This window comes from Oncorhynchus kisutch, linkage group LG18, assembly GCF_002021735.2.
Source record: "Oncorhynchus kisutch isolate 150728-3 linkage group LG18, Okis_V2, whole genome shotgun sequence".
Classification (NCBI taxonomy): domain Eukaryota; kingdom Metazoa; phylum Chordata; class Actinopteri; order Salmoniformes; family Salmonidae; genus Oncorhynchus; species Oncorhynchus kisutch.
The window spans coordinates 14,666,648-14,684,985 of record NC_034191.2 but is presented as its reverse complement, the minus strand read 5'-3'; the positions used below and the strand labels follow the sequence as shown (position 1 = coordinate 14,684,985).

The 18,338-nt window shown below is 44.3% G+C and overlaps 1 protein-coding gene across 2 annotated transcripts in view; it reads right to left on the bottom strand.

The window, feature by feature from the left end:
• LOC109909271 (stromal interaction molecule 1) overlaps window positions 1-18,338 on the bottom strand; it is a 58,283-nt gene that overhangs the window by 15,049 nt on the left and 24,896 nt on the right. For both annotated transcript variants that reach the window (XM_031795437.1, XM_031795438.1), the window contains exons 7-8: window positions 13,501-13,678; window positions 1,290-1,467 (exon numbers count right to left, since the gene is read on the bottom strand). In XM_031795437.1, coding sequence (XP_031651297.1) covers window positions 1,290-1,467; window positions 13,501-13,678 — 356 coding nt within the window. The remainder of the gene's footprint in view (window positions 1-1,289; window positions 1,468-13,500; window positions 13,679-18,338) is intronic.

Sequence of the window (18,338 nt, the reverse complement as noted above, 5' to 3'; positions counted from 1 at the left end):
AGCCAAAGAGGCATCCACCCGCCCTTAGACTCAATCACTGACAAGCCTTTATGGAGCAGCACTGGGCCAGCCAGGGGAGCAGGGAGCCTGAAAGTCATGTGCACAGGGAGAGTTAGGGCTAGGTGAGCAGGGAGCCTGCAAGCCATGTGCACAGGGAGAGTTAGGGCTAGGTGAGCAGGGAGCCTGCAAGTCATGTGCACAGGGAGAGTTAGGGCTAGGTGAGCAGGGAGCCTGCAAGCCATGTGCACAGGGAGAGTTAGGGCTAGGTGAGCAGGGAGCCTGCAAGCCATGTGCACAGGGAGAGTTAGGGCTAGGTGAGCAGGGAGCCTGCAAGCCATGTGCACAGGGAGAGTTAGGGCTAGGTGAGCAGGGAGCCTGCAAGTCATGTGCACAGGGAGAGTTAGGGCTAGGTGAGCAGGGAGCCTGCAAGCCATGTGCACAGGGAGAGTTAGGGCTAGGTGAGCAGGGGGCCTGCAAGCCATGTGCACAGGGAGAGTTAGGGATGTATATGGGGCCATGTGACATCTGTGTGGTTATCTTTCCTGATCAGGCAGGCATGAGGGCTGACCTGGTTTGACCTCCACTGGGACTTGACAACAAGATAACAGACCTCCAGAGAAACCCTACAGATGAAATGATCATTCTAAATCCTGTGAAGAACTAGGCCATGGTTTAGGGTGCAATATGCCCTGTCTACAGTCAGGAGCGGTGAATCTAATCCTTACTTGATATGAAAACATTCTGATCCATCATGCCTACGAAGAGAGCAGACACACACACACACACACACACACACACACAAGCTCTTCGTAGGCATGGAGGGAGCCATCTCAGGCCCTTTCTCTAGTCATATCTTGAGAACTGAAATCAGATAAAGGAGTGACTATTGCTTCCTCCAGCAGACTAGAGTTTTCTCAGGAGACCATAGTGATCGTAGTAGAATGAAGAGTACACAACATGAGCCCTCTGCTCAGCTGCCCTGTGTGGGCCGACCGCTCCTTCTTTTCCTGCCATTTCCCTGATGGGCAAAGAGCTGAGTGGGAGTTATGCCTACTGATAGCATTCTGCATCTGATCCATCTAAATGTTTAGCTGGCTCCCTAGAATATAGAGTGGTTAACAGGGTTCAGTCAAGTCTCCCCTCTCTGGAATTAATCTACAGGATCATGTTACTGGCCTCAACCACACCTTGTTTCCCAACAAGTACCCCGCTAGAATAATTCCCCCTCTCTCATCCACATGCATTTGTTCTCCACACCTGTCCCTCCCCAAAGTGGTACAGTCCAGTACCTGGTCCAGCTCCTCCTCGGCGTATTTCTGCCGACTCAGCTCGTTCTCGGTGCCCTCGCGGAGCTCCTTCAGCCGCTGGGCCTCCTGCTTGGCACAGTTGATCTCATCCCTCAGCTTCTGTTCCAGGTTCACCTTCTCCACCTCTACTGTACGGTGCTCCTCCTGGGCTATCTGCAGCCTGAGAGCGAGAGAATCTTTTACTATCTCATCCTGGAATATACAAGGTCTGAGGTCATCTGCCTTTGGCCTAAAGAGCAGGAGCCCAGACTTAAAGATATTGGAAATACAGACATTGTTATCCTACAAGAAACATGTTATAGAGGAGACGGACCCACTGGTTGGCCTCTAGGTTACAAAGGTGGTAGTCCCATCCACCAAACTACCAGGTGTGAAACAGGGAAGAGACTCAGGAGGTATGCTAATTTGGTATAGAGCAGACTATACGTACTTTTTGGAGAAATGTCCTCTGGTCTGATGAAACAAAAATAGAACTGTTTGGCCATAATGACCATCGTTATGTTTGGAGGAAAAAGGGGGAGGCTTGCAAGCCAAAGAATACCATCCCAACCGTGAAGCACGGGTGTGGCAGCATCACATTGTGGGGGTGCTTTGCATCTGGAGTAGCCATCACAAAGCCCTGACCTCAATCCCATAGACAATTTGTTGGCAGAACTGAAAAAGCAATTATTTGTGACCTGTTGCCACAAGAAATGAGCAACCAGCGAAGGACAAACACCGTTGTAAATACACCCATATTTATTTTTCCTTTTGTATTTGCACATCGTTATAACACGTCTCTATTACTTTGAAACTTGTGAGTGTAATGATACCTGTACATTTTTCATTGTTTATTTAACTTTTGTATATTATCTATTTCACTTGCTTTGGCAATGTAAACATATTTCCCATGCCAATAATGCACCTTGAATTGAGCGAGAGCGCGAGAGAGAGAAAAAAGAGAAAGAGAATCAGACAAGGAAAAGCATGAGATGTGATCTGTTCTTTTCCTGATCACATGGCATGACCAGGAAGAATTTTGGGACCTTATTACAGGTGCTCATAATCAGTGACTCATCAGGGGCAAACAATAGAAGTGCCTGTATAATTTTACTACTAGATTCCAGGTAGCCTGGCATGTCCACATAGTATCCTCCAACCAGCTGTCCTTGGACCTTGTTGCTCCTTGCTATAAAGAATGACCACTATAGAGCCCAAGGAAGCCAGGGATCCATCATTTCTGATATATATGCTACATGTAGTTGAGATTCCCTGGGCAGAGATAAAGACATGGTTTGTTTTACAGGCAGGGTCCGGTTTCAAGCGCTAACTACAGTAGGGGGAAGTACACTGACTGTAGCAGCCTGTTGCCTTGTAACTACATCAACCAGTTGAGCACTAGTCTGTAGTTCCGGACTGTAAGCCTATCACAGGAATTCAGAGAACTTCCACGCTTTACATTTTACACATAACTCACCAGATATTCTTGAAAAACAACATAAATACGTTATTCAGTGAAACTAAAGCAGAGAGCACAGATCATACAGTCAAGCGAGTGTCTTCTCCAAAGGTCTTAGTACTTTTATATATACATATATACACAGTGCCTTGCGAAAGTATTCGGCCCCCTTGAACTTTGCGACCTTTTGCCACATTTCAGGCTTCAAACATAAAGATATAAAACTGTATTTTTTTGTGAAGAATCAACAACAAGTGGGACACAATCATGAAGTGGAACGACATTTATTGGATATTTCAAACTTTTTTAACAAATCAAAAACGGAAAAATTGGGGGTGCAAAATTATTCGCTTGAAGTCATAAACAGCAGCACTGCTGGCAAAATGCACAAAAGTGCTGTTTGAATGAATGCTTATGAGCCTGCAGGTGCCTACCATCGCTCAGTCAGACTGCTCTATCAAATCATAGACTTAATTATAATAACACACAGAAATACGAGCCTTTGGTCATTAATATGATCAAATCTGGAAACTATCATCTCGAAAACAAAACATTTATTCTTTCAGTGAAATAAGGAACCGTTTCGTATTTTATCAAATGGGTGGCAACCCAAAGTCTAAATATTGCTGTTACATTGCACAACCTTCAATGTTATGTCATAATTATGTAAAATTCGGTCTTCACACAGTTTGCAACGAGCCATTCGGCCCAAACTGTTGCATATACCCAGACTCTGCTTGCACTGAACGCAAGAGAAGTGACATAATTTCCCTAGTTAATATTGCTGCTAACATGAATCTCTTTTAACTAAATAGGCAGGTTTAAAAAAAGATATACTTCTGTGTATTGTTTAAGAAAGGCATTGATGTTTATGGTTAAGTACATTTGTGAAACGATGGTGCTTTTTTCATGAATGCGCTTTTCTTAAATCATCCCCCTTTTGGCAAAGTTGAAGTAGGCTGTGATTCGATGATAAATTAACAGGCACCACATTGATTATATGCAACGCAGGACAAGCTAGTTAACCTAGTAATATTATCAACCATGTGTAGTTAACTAGTGATTACGTGAACAGTGATTGTTTTTTATAAAATAAGTTTAATGCTAGCTAGCAACTTACCGTGGCTCCATGCAACCACAAGGTCCTTTTGACGCTACACTCGCGTAACAGGTGGTCAGCATTAGAGGTCGACTGATTAATCGGAATGGCCGATTAATTAGGGCCGATTTCAAGTTTTCATAACAATCGGAAATCAGTAATTTTGGACGACAATTTTTTTTTTACAACATTATTTAATCTTTATTTAACTAGGCAAGTCAGTTAAGAACACATTCTTACTTTCAATGAAGGCCTAGGAACGGTGGGTTAACTGCCTTGTTCAGGGGTAGAACGACAGATTTTTACCTTGTCAGCTCAGGGATTCAATCTTGCGACCTTACGGTTAACTAGTCCAACGCTCTAACCACCTGCCTCACGAGGAGCCCATCTCAAATTAAATCAAATTTTATTTGTCACATACACATGGTTAGCAGATGTTAATGCGAGTGTAGCGAAATGCTTGTGCTTCTAGTTCCGACAATGCAGTAATAACGAACAAGTAATCTAACTAACAATTCCCAAAAAACTACTGTCTTATACACAGTGTAAGGGGATAAGGAATATGTACATAAGGATATATGAATGAGTGATGGTACAAAGCAGCATAGGCAAGATACAGTAGATGATATCGAGTACAGTATAACATATGAGATGAGTATGTAAACAAAGTGGCATAGTTAAAGTGGCTAGTGATACATGTATTACATAAGGATGCAGTCAATGATAGAGTACAGTATATACATATGCATATGAGATGAATAATGTAGGGTAAGTAACATTATATAAGGTAGCATTGTTTAAAGTGGCTAGTGATATATTTACATAATTTCCCATCAATTCCCATTATTAAAGTGGCTGGAGTTGAGTCAGTGTCATTGACAGTGTGTTGGCAGCAGCCACTCAAATGTTAATGGTGGCTGTTTAACAGTCTGATGGCCTTGAGATAGAAGCTGTTTTTCAGTCTCTCGGTCCCAGCTTTGATGCACCTGTACTGACCTCGCCTTCTGGATGACAGCGGGGTGAACAGGCAGTGGCTCGGGTGGTTGATGTCCTTGATGATCTTTATGGCCTTCCTGTAGCATCGGGTGGTGTAGGTGTCCTGGAGGGCAGGTAGTTTGCCCCCGGTGATGCGTTGTGCAGACCTCACTACCCTCTGGATAGCCTTACGGTTGAGGGCGGTGCAGTTTCCATACCAGGCGGTGATACACCCCGCCAGGATGCTCTCGATTGTGCATCTGTAGAAGTTTGTGAGTGCTTTTGGTGACAAGCCGAATTTCTTCAGCCTCCTGAGGTTGAAGAGGCGCTGCTGCGCCTTCTTCACGATGCCGTCTGTGTGAGTGGACCAATTCAGTTTGTCTGTGATGTGTATGCCAAGGAACTTAAAACTTGCTACCATCTCCACTACTGCTCCATCGATGTGGATAGGGGGGTGTTCCCTCTGCTGTTTTGTTAAGTCCACAATCATCTCCTTAGTTTTGTTGACGTTGAGTGTGAGGTTATTTTCCTGACACTGTTATGCGAATGCAGTAAGAAGCCAAGGTAAGTTGCTAGCTAGCATTAACCTCTCTAGGGTATGTGGGACGTTAGCGTCCCACCTGGCCAACATCCAGTGAGATTGCAGAGCTCCAAATTCAAATACAGAAATACTCATTATAAAAATTCAGAAAACAAAACATATTTTACATAGGTTAAAAGATTAACTTCTTGTGAATCCAACCACTGTGTCAGATTTACAAAATGCTTTACGGCGAAAGCATACCTTACGATTATTTGAGAACATAGCCCAGCAGACAAATCATTACAAACAGTAACCAGCCAAGTAGAAGAGTTACACAAGTCAGAAATAGAGATAAAATGGATCCCTTAACCTTGATGATCTTCATATGGTTGCACTCAGAAGACATTCATTTACTCAATAAATGTTCCTTTTGTTTTGTTCACACATTTTCTTCAGTGATCCACCGGCCCAAACGCAGTCAAAACAGGCACACAAAAAAAATCAAAATTGTATCCGTAAAGTTCATAGAAACATGTCAAACGATGTTTATATTCAAGCCTCAGGTTGTTTTTAGCCTAAATAAATCGATAATATTTCAACCAGACAATAACGTGGTCAACATAAAAGGTAAACAAGAAAGGCACTCTCTCAGTCGCGTGCATGAAAAAGCTCTGTGACACTGCAGGGTCCACTCATTCAGACTGCTCTTACACATTTTTCAGAATACAAGCCTGAAACAATTTCTAAAGACTGTTGACATCTAGTGGAAGGCATAGGAACTGCGATTTTAGTCCTAAGTCAAAGGATACTGTAATGGCATTGAATAGAAAACTACAAAACCCCCCAAAAACAACTTCCTGAATGGATTTCTCTCAGGTTTTTGCCTGCCAAATCAGTTCTGTTATACTCACAGACACTATTTTAACAGTTTTGGAAACTTTAGAGTGTTTTCTATCCAAATCTACCATATGCATATCATATCTTCTGGGCCCGAGTAGCAGGCCATTTAATTTAGGCATGCTTTCCAAAATTCCGAATGCTGCCCCCTACCCTAGAGAAGTTCAACTTAATCAATCATAATCACTAGTTGTAACTACACATAGTTGATGATATTACTAGTTTATCTAGCGTGTCCTGTGTTGCATATAATCGATGCAGTGGGCATTCGCGAAAAAGGACTGTCGTTGCGCCAACGTGTACCTAACAATAAACACCAATGCCTTTCTTAAAATCAATACACAGAAGTATATATCTTTAAACCTGCATATTTAGCTAAAAGAAAGCCAGGTTAGTAGGCAATATTAACCAGGTGAAATTGTGTCATTTCTCTTGCATTCATTGCACGCAGAGTCAAGGTATATGCAACAGTTTGGGCCCCCTGGCTCATTGCGAACTAATTTGCTGGTTCCTGGTTCGGAACGGTTCCGTATTTCACTGAAAGAATAAACGTCTTGTTTTCGAGATGATAGTTTCCAGATTTGATCATATTAATGACCAAAGGCTCGTATTTCTGTGTGTTATTATAATTAAGTCTATGATTTGATAGAGCAGTCTGACTGAGCGATGGTAGGCACCTGCAGGCTCATAAGCATTCATTCAAACAGCACTTTTGTGCATTTTGCCAGCAGTGCTGCTGTTTATGACTTCAAGCCTATCAACTCCCGAGATTAGGCTGGTGTAATGTGAAATGGCTAGCTAGTTAGCGGGGTGCGTGCTAATAGCGTTTCAAACGTCACTCGCTCTGATACTTGGAGTAGTTGTTCCCCTTGCTCTGCATGGGTAACGCTGCTTCGAGGGTGGCTGTTGTCGTTGTGTTCCTGGTTCGAGCCCAGGTAGGAGTGAGGAGAGGGACGGAAGCTATACTGTTACACTGGCAATACTAAAGTGCCTATAAGAACATCCAAAGGTATATGAAATACAAATGGTAGAGCGAGAAATAGTCCTATAATTCCTATAATAACTACAACCTAAAACTTCTTACCTGGGAATATTTAAGACTCATGTTAAAAGGAACCACCAGCTTTCATATGTTCTGATGTTCTGAGCAAGGAACTGAAACGTTAGCTTTCTTACATGGCACATATTGCACTTTTACTTTCTTCTCCAACACTTTTGTTTTTGCATTATTTAAACCAAATTGAACATGTTTCATTATTTATTTGAGGCTAAATTGCTTTTATTGATGTATTATATTAAGTTAAAATAAGGGTTCATTCAGTATTGTTGTAATTGTCATTTTTACAAATAATTTTGTTTATTTTAAATTATTATAAAAAAAATTAAATCGGGCGATTAAATCGGTATCTGCTTTTTTTGTCCTCCAATAATCGGTATCGGTGTTGAAAAATCATAATCAGTCGACCTCTAGTCAGCCTGCCACGCAGTTTCCTCGTGGATTGCAATGTAATCGGCGTCCAAAAAGGCCAATTACCGATTGTTATGAAAACTTGAAAATCGGCCCCAATTTATCGGCCTTACCGATTCATCGGGTGACCTCTGGTATGTACATGTAAATAGAGTTAATGAAAGTGACTACTTTATACTACTTGCTCTGTAGACAATGCCATTGGCTAAACACCAGCCTTATAGTAGGCTAAGAATGTGAGTGAGGGGCTGCAAAGATAGCATGAGGGGCTTGCATCTTACAGTATGTGGCTGAAAACAATGGCTAATGTGTAGAGGGCAGAGGACCTTGGGCAGCTGTCACAGTACTGAATGATGTCAAGGCCAGGCCAGGCCAGGGCCCCAGTGGTGACAGAGCCCAGTACTCTATGGCCGTTGTGTATTGGGATCATGGTGCTCTTTTTCTGCCACATGTCCCCAGTGCCTCAGACATGACTATATAAATGACCAACAAGGAGCCCATTTGTGGGATGGGTGGCTGTGTCATGCTGGGTTAGTACGTGTCACGTCACGCCATCCTGTGAGGTCGGTCACAAGACCACAGTTCAAACACACAGAGGGCCCACTGGGAGAAATAGGACTATAGATATTCATGTAAAATCTACAAGGACACTGCTTTAGCTTGTACACAGCCTAGCTTGCAATGTTCTAAAAGGGGTCACAGCATATGTATGAGATTATCAATATCTGATGAGAATTGGTACATTGAAATTATGAACAGCATTTCAATTAATATAAATGAACCTGAATCCATGAAATACCCGCATGAGTTAAAAAAAGACATCAGTAATTTTGAGAGCAGGTTTTACATGGCGAATTAAGGTTGAGATGAGAAAGGAGGCAGGAAGTGTAATGCTGTTTTACATCACCAGAGAGCAGCCTCATCCCACCAGAGGAAGAGGAGAAGGCAGAGGGCTGCAGTCATGAGTAGCCTGAAGTATCACCCCGAATTCAATTCCGCTGCTCTATTGAATCCGCCATCCGACAAGTTGTTTGTGTGACTTCATTTCAAAATGACGGGGCACATTGTACAAAACAAATTCATCAGCGAATGGATCGTCTAACAAATCCAACCAGTCACCATAACAAAGTTGACAATGTCATCATGCAGGTCTGCTCAGACCCAACCCATCGGTTTCTGGGACGAATCAGAACGGTCAGAATTTGTTCGCATTCTAGATATCGTCAGGGGGGGAGGCAAATCCAGACTCATGGTGGAGAAGAAATGTTGGAGTGATGTGGATGGGTAGCCAGGCAACAGTGAAAGGTGATCCGGGGGGCTGAGGATGGAAAATGTGGGCAGTGGGCCCTCCCACTAATGCTCTTGACCCTGACCTCTACCATTCACTAGCCACAGCTTCAGCAGCAACAACAGCAGGGCAGGCACACAACACTGCAGACGCTCAGCCCCACTGCACTGCAGGGTACAAGCAAACAACATCAAAGCCTATATGCAGCACCGGCTCAGTAGCTCCAGGCTGACTGGGCTGTTAGAGATTTGTATGAATAGCATTCCTACGAGTGAGTCTAGTTTTAAATCAATATCATTTATGAGTAACTGGAATACGAGCAGCAGCAGAACGTGGATCAAGTATAGAGCATTCAGAAAATATTCAGACCCCTTGACTTTTTCCACGTTGTTACATTAGTCTTATTCTAAAATGTAATAAATAAAAACAATTCCTCAATCTACACAAAATACCCCATAATGACAAAGGGAAAACAGGTTTTAGACATTTTTGCCAAAAAATATATATATCCAAAACTTATTTACATAAAGTATTCAGACACTTTGCTCTGAGACTCGCAATTGAGCTTAGGTGCATCCTGTTTCCTAACATGTTTCGACAACTTGATTGAAGTCCACCTGTGGTAAATTTAATTGATTAGACATGATTTGGAAAGGCACACACTGGTCTTTGTAAGGTTCCACAGCTGACAGTGCATGTCAGAGCAAAAACTAAGCCACGAAGTTGAAGGAATTGTCGGTAGAGCTCGGAGTCAGGATTGTGTCGAGGCACAGATCTGGGGAAGGTTACCAAAACATTTCTGCAGCATTCAAGGTCCCCAAGAACAAAGTGGCCTCCATCGTTCTTAAATGGAACAAGTTTGGAAACAACAAGATTCTTCTTAGAGCTGGCTGCCCGGCCAAACTGAGCAATCGGGGGAGAAGGGCCTTGGTCAGGGAGGTGACCATGGACAGAACTCCAGAATTCCTCTGTGGAGATGGGAGAAACTTCCAAAAGGACAAGAATCTCTGCAGCACTCCACCAATCAGGCCTTTATGGTAGAGAGGCCAGATGGATTCCACTCCTCAGTAAAAGGCATATGACAGCTGGCTTGGAGTTAGCCAAAAGGCACCTAAAGGACTCTCAGACCATGAGAAACAAAATTCGCTGTTCTGATAAAACCAAGACTGAACTATTTGGCCCAAATGCCAAGCATCACATCTGGATGAAACCTGGCACCATCATCATGCTGTGGGGACGTTTTTTTTAACAGTAGGGACTGGGAGACTAGTCAAGATAGAGGGAAAGATGAACGAAGCAAAGTACAGAGAGATTCTTGATGAAAATCTTCTCCAGAGCACTCAGGATTTCAGACTGGGATGAAGGTTCACCTTTCAACACGACAACGACCCTATGCCAAGACAACGCAGGAGTGGCTTTGGTACAAGTCTCTGAATTTCCTTGAGTGGCCAAGCCCGAGCCCAGACATGAACCCGATCGAACATCTCTGGAGAGACCTGAAAATAGCTGTGCAGCAACGCTCCCAATCCAACCTAACAGAGCTTTAGAGGATCTGCTGAGAAGAATGGGAGAAACTCCTCAAATACAGGTGTGCCAAGCTTGTAGCGTCATAGTCTCGAGTCTTCTAGGGTGTAATCGCTGCCAACGGTGCTTCAACTGAGTAAAGGGTCTGAATACTTATGTAAATAAGGGACGTTTAAAGACACAGAGGACATGACCCCTCTCCCCTTCAGCTCTCAGAGAGCCCCCCAGCAAGGGGTTAGGAAGAAGGGACGGCTACAGACAGAGAGGACATGACCCCTCTCCCCTTCAGCTCCCAGAGAGAGCACAGGAGACACGCCAGCCTGTCCACGTAGTCACACTGAGTCACCCTGTCTTGCATGTTCTCTTCCCCTGCCTCCATTACAGGGCTCACATAGGAGGCATGTTGGCCTGTCCCACCAGTCCCACACAGTCAGTCTGTATGCTCCCATTCACTGTTACAGTAATAAGTGTTTAACAGGAGGGTAGCAAGCATCTCAATGTCAATGCTCTAGTTTGCTGTGGTATAACTGTAGACGAAGGTCTATAACCCCATAGGTAACAAACCACAAAACAGCAACAATACAAAACTGCATGCACATTAGTTAGTATGCATGAGATGTTGCAATCCTCTCTAAAAAAAATATCAATTGGCATTTCACATTGTCATTTAGTGTCAGTGGATGTTCACTAGGTGTTTCAGAGAGTTGCAGCAGAGTAGATGTATATACCCAGCCTCACCTGCATGTCCCACAGCAGCAGGGGGTGAGATGGCGTGAGGAATGGCAGAGATGTTTTACTATCACAGTGAATGAACAAGGAGGGCATGACTAACCCCTGTAACCAACTGACAGGATGTGATATTCAAAGTTCCTGTCTGGGGAGAGAGGGACGTCAATAAAGGCATAACAGGACTCTGTTCCAAGGCCGCTCTCCTCTCAGCACAGCAGAGGACACAGCCCCGGTAACGCTCTCAGCTAGCAGACATCTAGCCACTTATCAAACCAAATGAATAGCAGACATCTAGCCACTTATCAAACCAAATGAATAGCAGACATCTAGCCACTTATCAAACCAAATGAATAGCAGACATCTAGCCACTTATCAAACCAAATGAAAAGCTTATTTTGTCAAATCTTATATGTATATGTAAACGTGACATAGCACATTTTTAAATGGTATTGAAAAACATACCGTCGGTATTTGGAAATAAACAGTTTATATCGTATACCGTGGTATTGCCCAAGCCTAGACTACAGCATTAAAAAGGTGTGGTCAGCAAAGCAGTCTGTCTGCCAAGGGGGAGGAGAATTTGAACCTCCTGCCAAGGGGGAGGAGAATTTGAACCTCCTGCCAAGGGGGAGGAGAATTTGAACCTCCTGCCAAGGGGGAGGAGAATTTGAACCTCCTGCCAAGGGGGAGGAGAATTTGAACCTCCTGCCAAGGGGGAGGAGAATTTGAACCTCCTGCCAAGGGGGAGGAGAATTTGAACCTCCTGCCAAGGGGGAGGAGAATTTGAACCTCCTGCCAAGGGGGAGGAGAATTTGAACCTCCTGCCAAGGGGGAGGAGAATTTGAACCTCCTGCCAAGGGGGAGGAGAATTTGAACCTCCTGCCAAGGGGGAGGAGAATTTGAACCTCCTGCCAAGGGGGAGGAGAATTTGAACCTCCTGCCAAGGGGGAGGAGAATTTGAACCTCCTGCCAAGGGGGAGGAGAATTTGAACCTCCTGCCAGGGGGAGGAGAATTTGAACCTCCTGGCTTGTCGCCATATTCAACAGGAACAATACACCGTGCTGCGAGATATACTCTCTGCTCCACCGTTACAAAACACAAACCCCCCACCAAAGCAGCTGTGAGGTGTACTATAATACTAGTGGGAGACAGACGTGATACTGTAGTGACAGAGGAGGAAGGGGAGTTGAGCTCTAGTGACAGAGCCAGGACAGAGAGAGTACGCCACAGAGGAAGAAGGGGAGTTCAGCTCTGTAGTGACAGAATCAGGACAGAGAGAGGGCCACAGAGGAAGAAGGGGAGTTGAGCTCTGTAGTGACAGAACCAGGATAGAGAGAGAGGGCCACAGAGGAGGAAGGGGAGTTGAGCTCTGTAGTGACAGAACCAGGATAGAGAGAGAGCGCCACAGAGGAAGAAGGGGAGTTCAGCTCTGTAGTGACAGAACCAGGATAGAGAGAGAGGGCCACAGAGGAGTTGAGCTCTGTAGTGACAGAACCAGGATAGAGAGAGAGGGCCACAGAGGAGGAAGGGGAGTTGAGCTCTGTAGTGACAGAACCAGGATAGAGAGAGAGGGCCACAGAGGAGGAAGGGGAGTTGAGCTCTGTAGTGACAGAACCAGGATAGAGAGAGAGCGCCACAGAGGAAGAAGGGGAGTGAGCTCTGTAGTGACAGAACCAGGATAGAGAGAGAGGGCCACAGAGGAGTAAGGGGAGTTGACCTCTGTAGTGACAGAACCAGGACAGTAACTAGCCATATCCTAGCTCAGATTTCAAAAGGTGTTTGCGGAATAATCATAAGAAAATAATTTCCATGGACAGTTGATACCAAGTCCCTCTTGTGATCAGCTGTGAGACTTACTTCAGAGAAACTTCAATGATATTCCATAGAGAACAGTTCCACAATGTGAGGAAAGGATATTTTGCCAACTTGCATAATTACTACAGCAATCTCTAGAATGAGCTCTATATGAGGAACTCAACTGATGGCTTCAGACCAGTTAATCCTTCACTTCCCGTTTCTGTTGTATCTGTGGCTTCAACATGATGCACCTGAAAAACGTATTTAATCTGCCAATTCCTGACCAAATGAACACTGACGGTCCCCAAGTTCTCGTCAAGCCACCACGACGTCAAGCCACCACGACGTCAAGCCACCACGACGTCAAGCCAGTGGATAATGACATCATTCAGAGTCACTACTTCTATGGGCCTGCTTCTTCGGGTACAGTGGTTGAAGGGAAAGACAAACTCACTTCTTCTGCAGATCATGCAGGCTCTGCTCAGCCCTCTGTAGTCCATCCAGGTCCGTCATCATCTTCTTCATGTGGTCCTTGGAGTAACGGTTCTGGATGTAGGCGAACCAGCAGCCTCCAATGCCGATCACTATGGACACCACCAGCATGAAGTCCTTCAGGTGGTTATGAGTGTTCACTGGGGAGAGAGAGAAGTGTTAGGTTAAACAGTATACTTCAGGATTTTGGCAATGAAGACCTTTATGTCCTTCCCCTAGCGTTAGCGCAAAGATTGTACGTTTATGGTAACAGCTAGTATGCTAGCAGATACCATAGGCTTCCAGTCATTGCGCTAACGCTATTTAACATTGGCTCGCGAAACTCTCTTTAACCTACTTTATACTGGATGCAGAGACATAAAAATAGTACATATCGATTTTGGATCGTCCCTTCATCCAACAAAACTCATTGGTGGTGAACTAATGTTGTGAAAGTGTGTGAAACGGAATGAACTCAAGTCATGGCAACATTATGACAGAGGACATTCACACCTCTCTACACGGGCCGAACCCCTCGCCTCCAGAGGACAGGAAGGGCAAGACAGAGGTTGCCGGGGCTTTGATTCGTCGCCTCGTGTAAATAGTGTGTTAATCTGCCTTTACCTTGGTCTTTTAGCCTGGTGCCTCCTCAACGCATCCCAACTACTACCGCACATCTCTCTTGGAGAGACCCCGGCAACCTCGGTCTTGCCCTTCCTGTCCTCTGGAGGCGAGGGGTTCGGCCCGTGTAGAGAGGTGTGAATGTCCTCGGTCATAATGTTGCCATCCTAATGGATTCAGAACAGTCCCATTCCTCACAGTCACTGCCAGCACGCCAACCAGGCAGGCAGCAACTAACACTCATGTAAAATCAGCCAAGAGGCCTTAGACGTGATCCATCCATCATCCTTAAAGAACAGACAGATGAAGACTACAAAGGCCATTCTCTTAAAGCTGTGAAGGCTGAGACGTCGTAGGGCCTTATATAAAGGGACAAGCTCTGAGGTAACACATGATCTCTTAGCAAGCACAGCACTTATGTCCTGGAGTGAAACAAAAGAGGAAGTGGAGTGTCAGCTAAAGCCTGGGCCTGGCATCTCTTTATACAGGCGCATAGAGGGCGTGCCAACTTACAAACAAGCCTTACACACTAAGCTCTCTCGGCTGGCTGTTATTGACAAGGAACAAAAGACCTCCCTTCGCCTCACAGAAAAACAACCTCCACGCTGACACCGACATAGGTTATTGATGTAGAGTAATGATGCATGGTAATGTGCTCATTAGGCCAGCAATGTTTTCTTGCCCTCTGTCATCAGTCAAGAGCTGTGTGTGTGGGCTCTCGTAGCCTCGTCTACACAATCCAGTACAAACACAGTTGGCCATTAACAGCAGAACTTGGCCGGATAGTGAAGAACATTTATGACTAGACTGGTGTCAGAGCAGTATTACAGAAACAAGGTGAACCACATGACAGTGGCCTAGCCCTTTCCCTTATAAAGCTCTAGGGCAGGGGTCCCCAATTACACTCAGCCCTGGGACGATTTTTCCTTGAGCAGATGTTCGGGGACCGGAACATAGTTCTAAATCATTTGTACGCTGCAAATTTACCACTATAATCCAAAACAGATATAGTATTTGATCAAAACTGAACTATTTCAAACCTTGATTACAATGGGATACAATCACATATCCCTCTATTTAATACCTGGGAACAGATTTTCCTAAATTAAAAATCACTATGCTGATTTGATGTTGATTTTACAGTGTTATCTCCAACACACAGAAGAGATAACATGGTTTCTAATATTATTATTATCTAATATACATCAGGCCAATCATCCGTTCCCTCCCGCAGGAAAACAACTCCCTCTCGCATTGCTTTCAGCATTGCTTTCAGCATCTTCTCTATCAATTTGTCTTGGGTCTGCAGCATTAGAATCCTACTCTTCGTCTGTGGAAGACCAGACAGAGAAATATCTGATCCCTATGGACATCCTCTACTAAATAATTTGTATCTCCTGTTGCTACAGTTCAATTACTGGTCGTTGAATAGAACCAGTTCAACACACACAAACAGGCACAGCTAACTGCCAGAATAAAACGGGTAACTGCCAGAATAAAACGGGTAACTGTAACTGCCAGAATAAAACGGGTAACTGCCAGAATAAAACGGGTAACTGTAACTGCCAGAATAAAACGGGTAACTGTAACTGCCAGAATAAAACGGGTAACTGTAACGGCCAGAATAAAACGGGTAACTGTAACGGCCAGAATAAAACGGGTAACTGTAACTGCCAGAATAAGGAAACCCTTCGTAAATGAGGGATACAAAGTATATTGAAAGCAAGTGTGGTTCCTGAGTTAAATAAGCAGTTAACATTACATTATGCTTAGGGTCATGTATATAAATGCCCAGTTCCCATTATTTTGGCTACTATGGATAGAAGAGATCTCAGAGACTTTGAAAGACTGGTCTCATTAAGGTGTGTGTGTGTCTCAGTCACCAGATCTCAACACAATCGAACACTTATGGGAGATTTTGGAGCGACGCCTGAGACAGTTTTCCACCAACAAAACACCAAATGATGGAATTTTTGGAAGATACCCGTAGGTCTTTTCCTCTAGCTAACACAATCCATTAGCCTTTTCTGTCTGAAAACACGTTGCTGATTAGCAGGAATGTTGGCTAGAAAATCCAAAGTGACATGCCTAACTGACCATTAGACTGGGAACGACATGGCTCAAACCGGTCTTTCTCGGTTCTCCTTCAGGTGAACAGTCCAGTTGCATCTAATAGGTTGTGAAAAAGGCAGGGGAATGGGTCCACTTTGATAAATGCGTCAGCCATTAAGAGAAGGACAAGTGTCCATTTTTGATGGGGCCCATTGTGAAAGGTGTCTTGAAGTGCTGCTGCTGTGCACAGCCAGTCTGTGGGACGATCAGCAGGACCTGTGGCTTTAGGCTCAGGCTGTCATCTCCAGACGACCTCCTCTCTTCCTCCAGCTGAGACTCTTCACTAAACACACACACAATGATACATGCCAGACACAGATCCCTAACTCTCCCTTATCCTGCTGCAACCTTTCTATAAAACAACCCAAATTCTCCCCCTCCCCCTGCCTCTTTCCCCTAACACCCCCCCCCCCAGACTCTTTCTTCCCCCTCTCTGCACAGTGTCCTCTTCTTTCTCTATTATGGAGAGCAGAGCAGACAGAACTTCAAGGCCAGAGGAAGGACTAAGGCTCATTCATATTCTGGTTTCCTTACATAATCTGACCAGGGATTCTTGATCTACACCTAAAAATATACAATTATTATATTTTTCACAGACCTGAAAGGTGGTCTCCTGATGTGGTTTAAGCCTCGTTGTAGTTAGAAAAAGAACAACATTGGATGTTCTATTTTTAATTTATTTTAAGTGTGATTTTGAGAGAAAAAAAACTGAAAATAAATACTATAGAAATGTTAAAAAACTGGGGGAAAACTGAGAAAACGGAATCAAAAAAACACAGACGCACAATTCAGTCCCAGTCAACATCTTATTTTCCCAAATTGGTGTTTGTTGACTATTTTTGTGAAGACATCTGGTCCCCACAAGTATAGTGAAACACACGTGCACACACACACTGCAGCCCCAGAATGTGAGCCATCAGGTTCTCCTTCCCTCCCCTGGGCTAACCCACTGGTACGATTCCCAGGAACCACCTCGTCTGGTGGTGACATGACATCAGCAGGTTCTCCAAAGCCCCAGGGCCAGTCTGACGGGGAATGACCAACAAAATGCCATACATTTCCAGTAGGTAAACAACATCGGGGGAAACTGGTGCCCAACCACTGATACAGCAGCAGCCTCTGGGGACTAGAGGCTGTTACAACATGAAGTATGTCACTGTGAGATAGCTGTCAGGAACAAACTGCTGCGTGTTTCCTGCTTCACCAGGCCCAGGGTTGCTGTGGAAACGACTAATCATGATCCACATAACTACAACGGACATGTTCTGTTTCCTGTCCTGTCTAACAGCTTTCACACAGTGCAGGTGCTTTTAACTCCATAACTGGTAGGACTTAGTGCCAGGTTGGGACATGCACCTCGTTAATGAAAGTGCGCACAAGCAAGAGACCGTTGTTTTAGTTAGCAATGTTCTGGTATCACTCATGTGATTGCAGAGTTGGCAAAACAAATGGCCACTGGATTGAGGAAAATAATCCTGATCTCATTCTGCCAGGTAGGCTACTTTGTAGTTAACATTTAATATAGAAGGTTTATAGGAGAGCCTTTCCATCTCTACCAGAAGATAGTTATCATTAGCATCATCGCTAACGGCTACACAAAGTAGACACACAGACAGGGGAATTCCTGTGCTGTTTCAAATAGTTACAGGAATACATCTAATCACTGATGCATCTTGTCTTGTGATTATCTTGGGCAAATTAGTTTATAATAAGTTCAACACATTTATTATTGAGTTCCATGTTAATGTCTGGATTCAATGATGCTGTCCACAACATTGATTATTGTAGGGTCCTAGAGGTGTGGTTTTATAGGGTCCTAGAGGTGTGGTTTTATAGGGTCCTAGAGGTGTGGTTTTATAGGGTCCTAGAGGTGTGGTTTTATAGGGTCCTAGAGGTGTGGTTTTATAGGGTCCTAGAGGTGTGATGGTGTTTGTCTCAGTGTGCCAGAGGTGTGATTTTACAGGGTCCTAGAGGTGTGGTGTGTTTGTCTCAGTGCGCCAGAGGTGTGATTTTACAGGGTCCTAGAGGTGTGGTTTTACAGGGTCCTAGAGGTGTGGTGTGTTTGTCTCAGTGCGCCAGAGGTGTGAT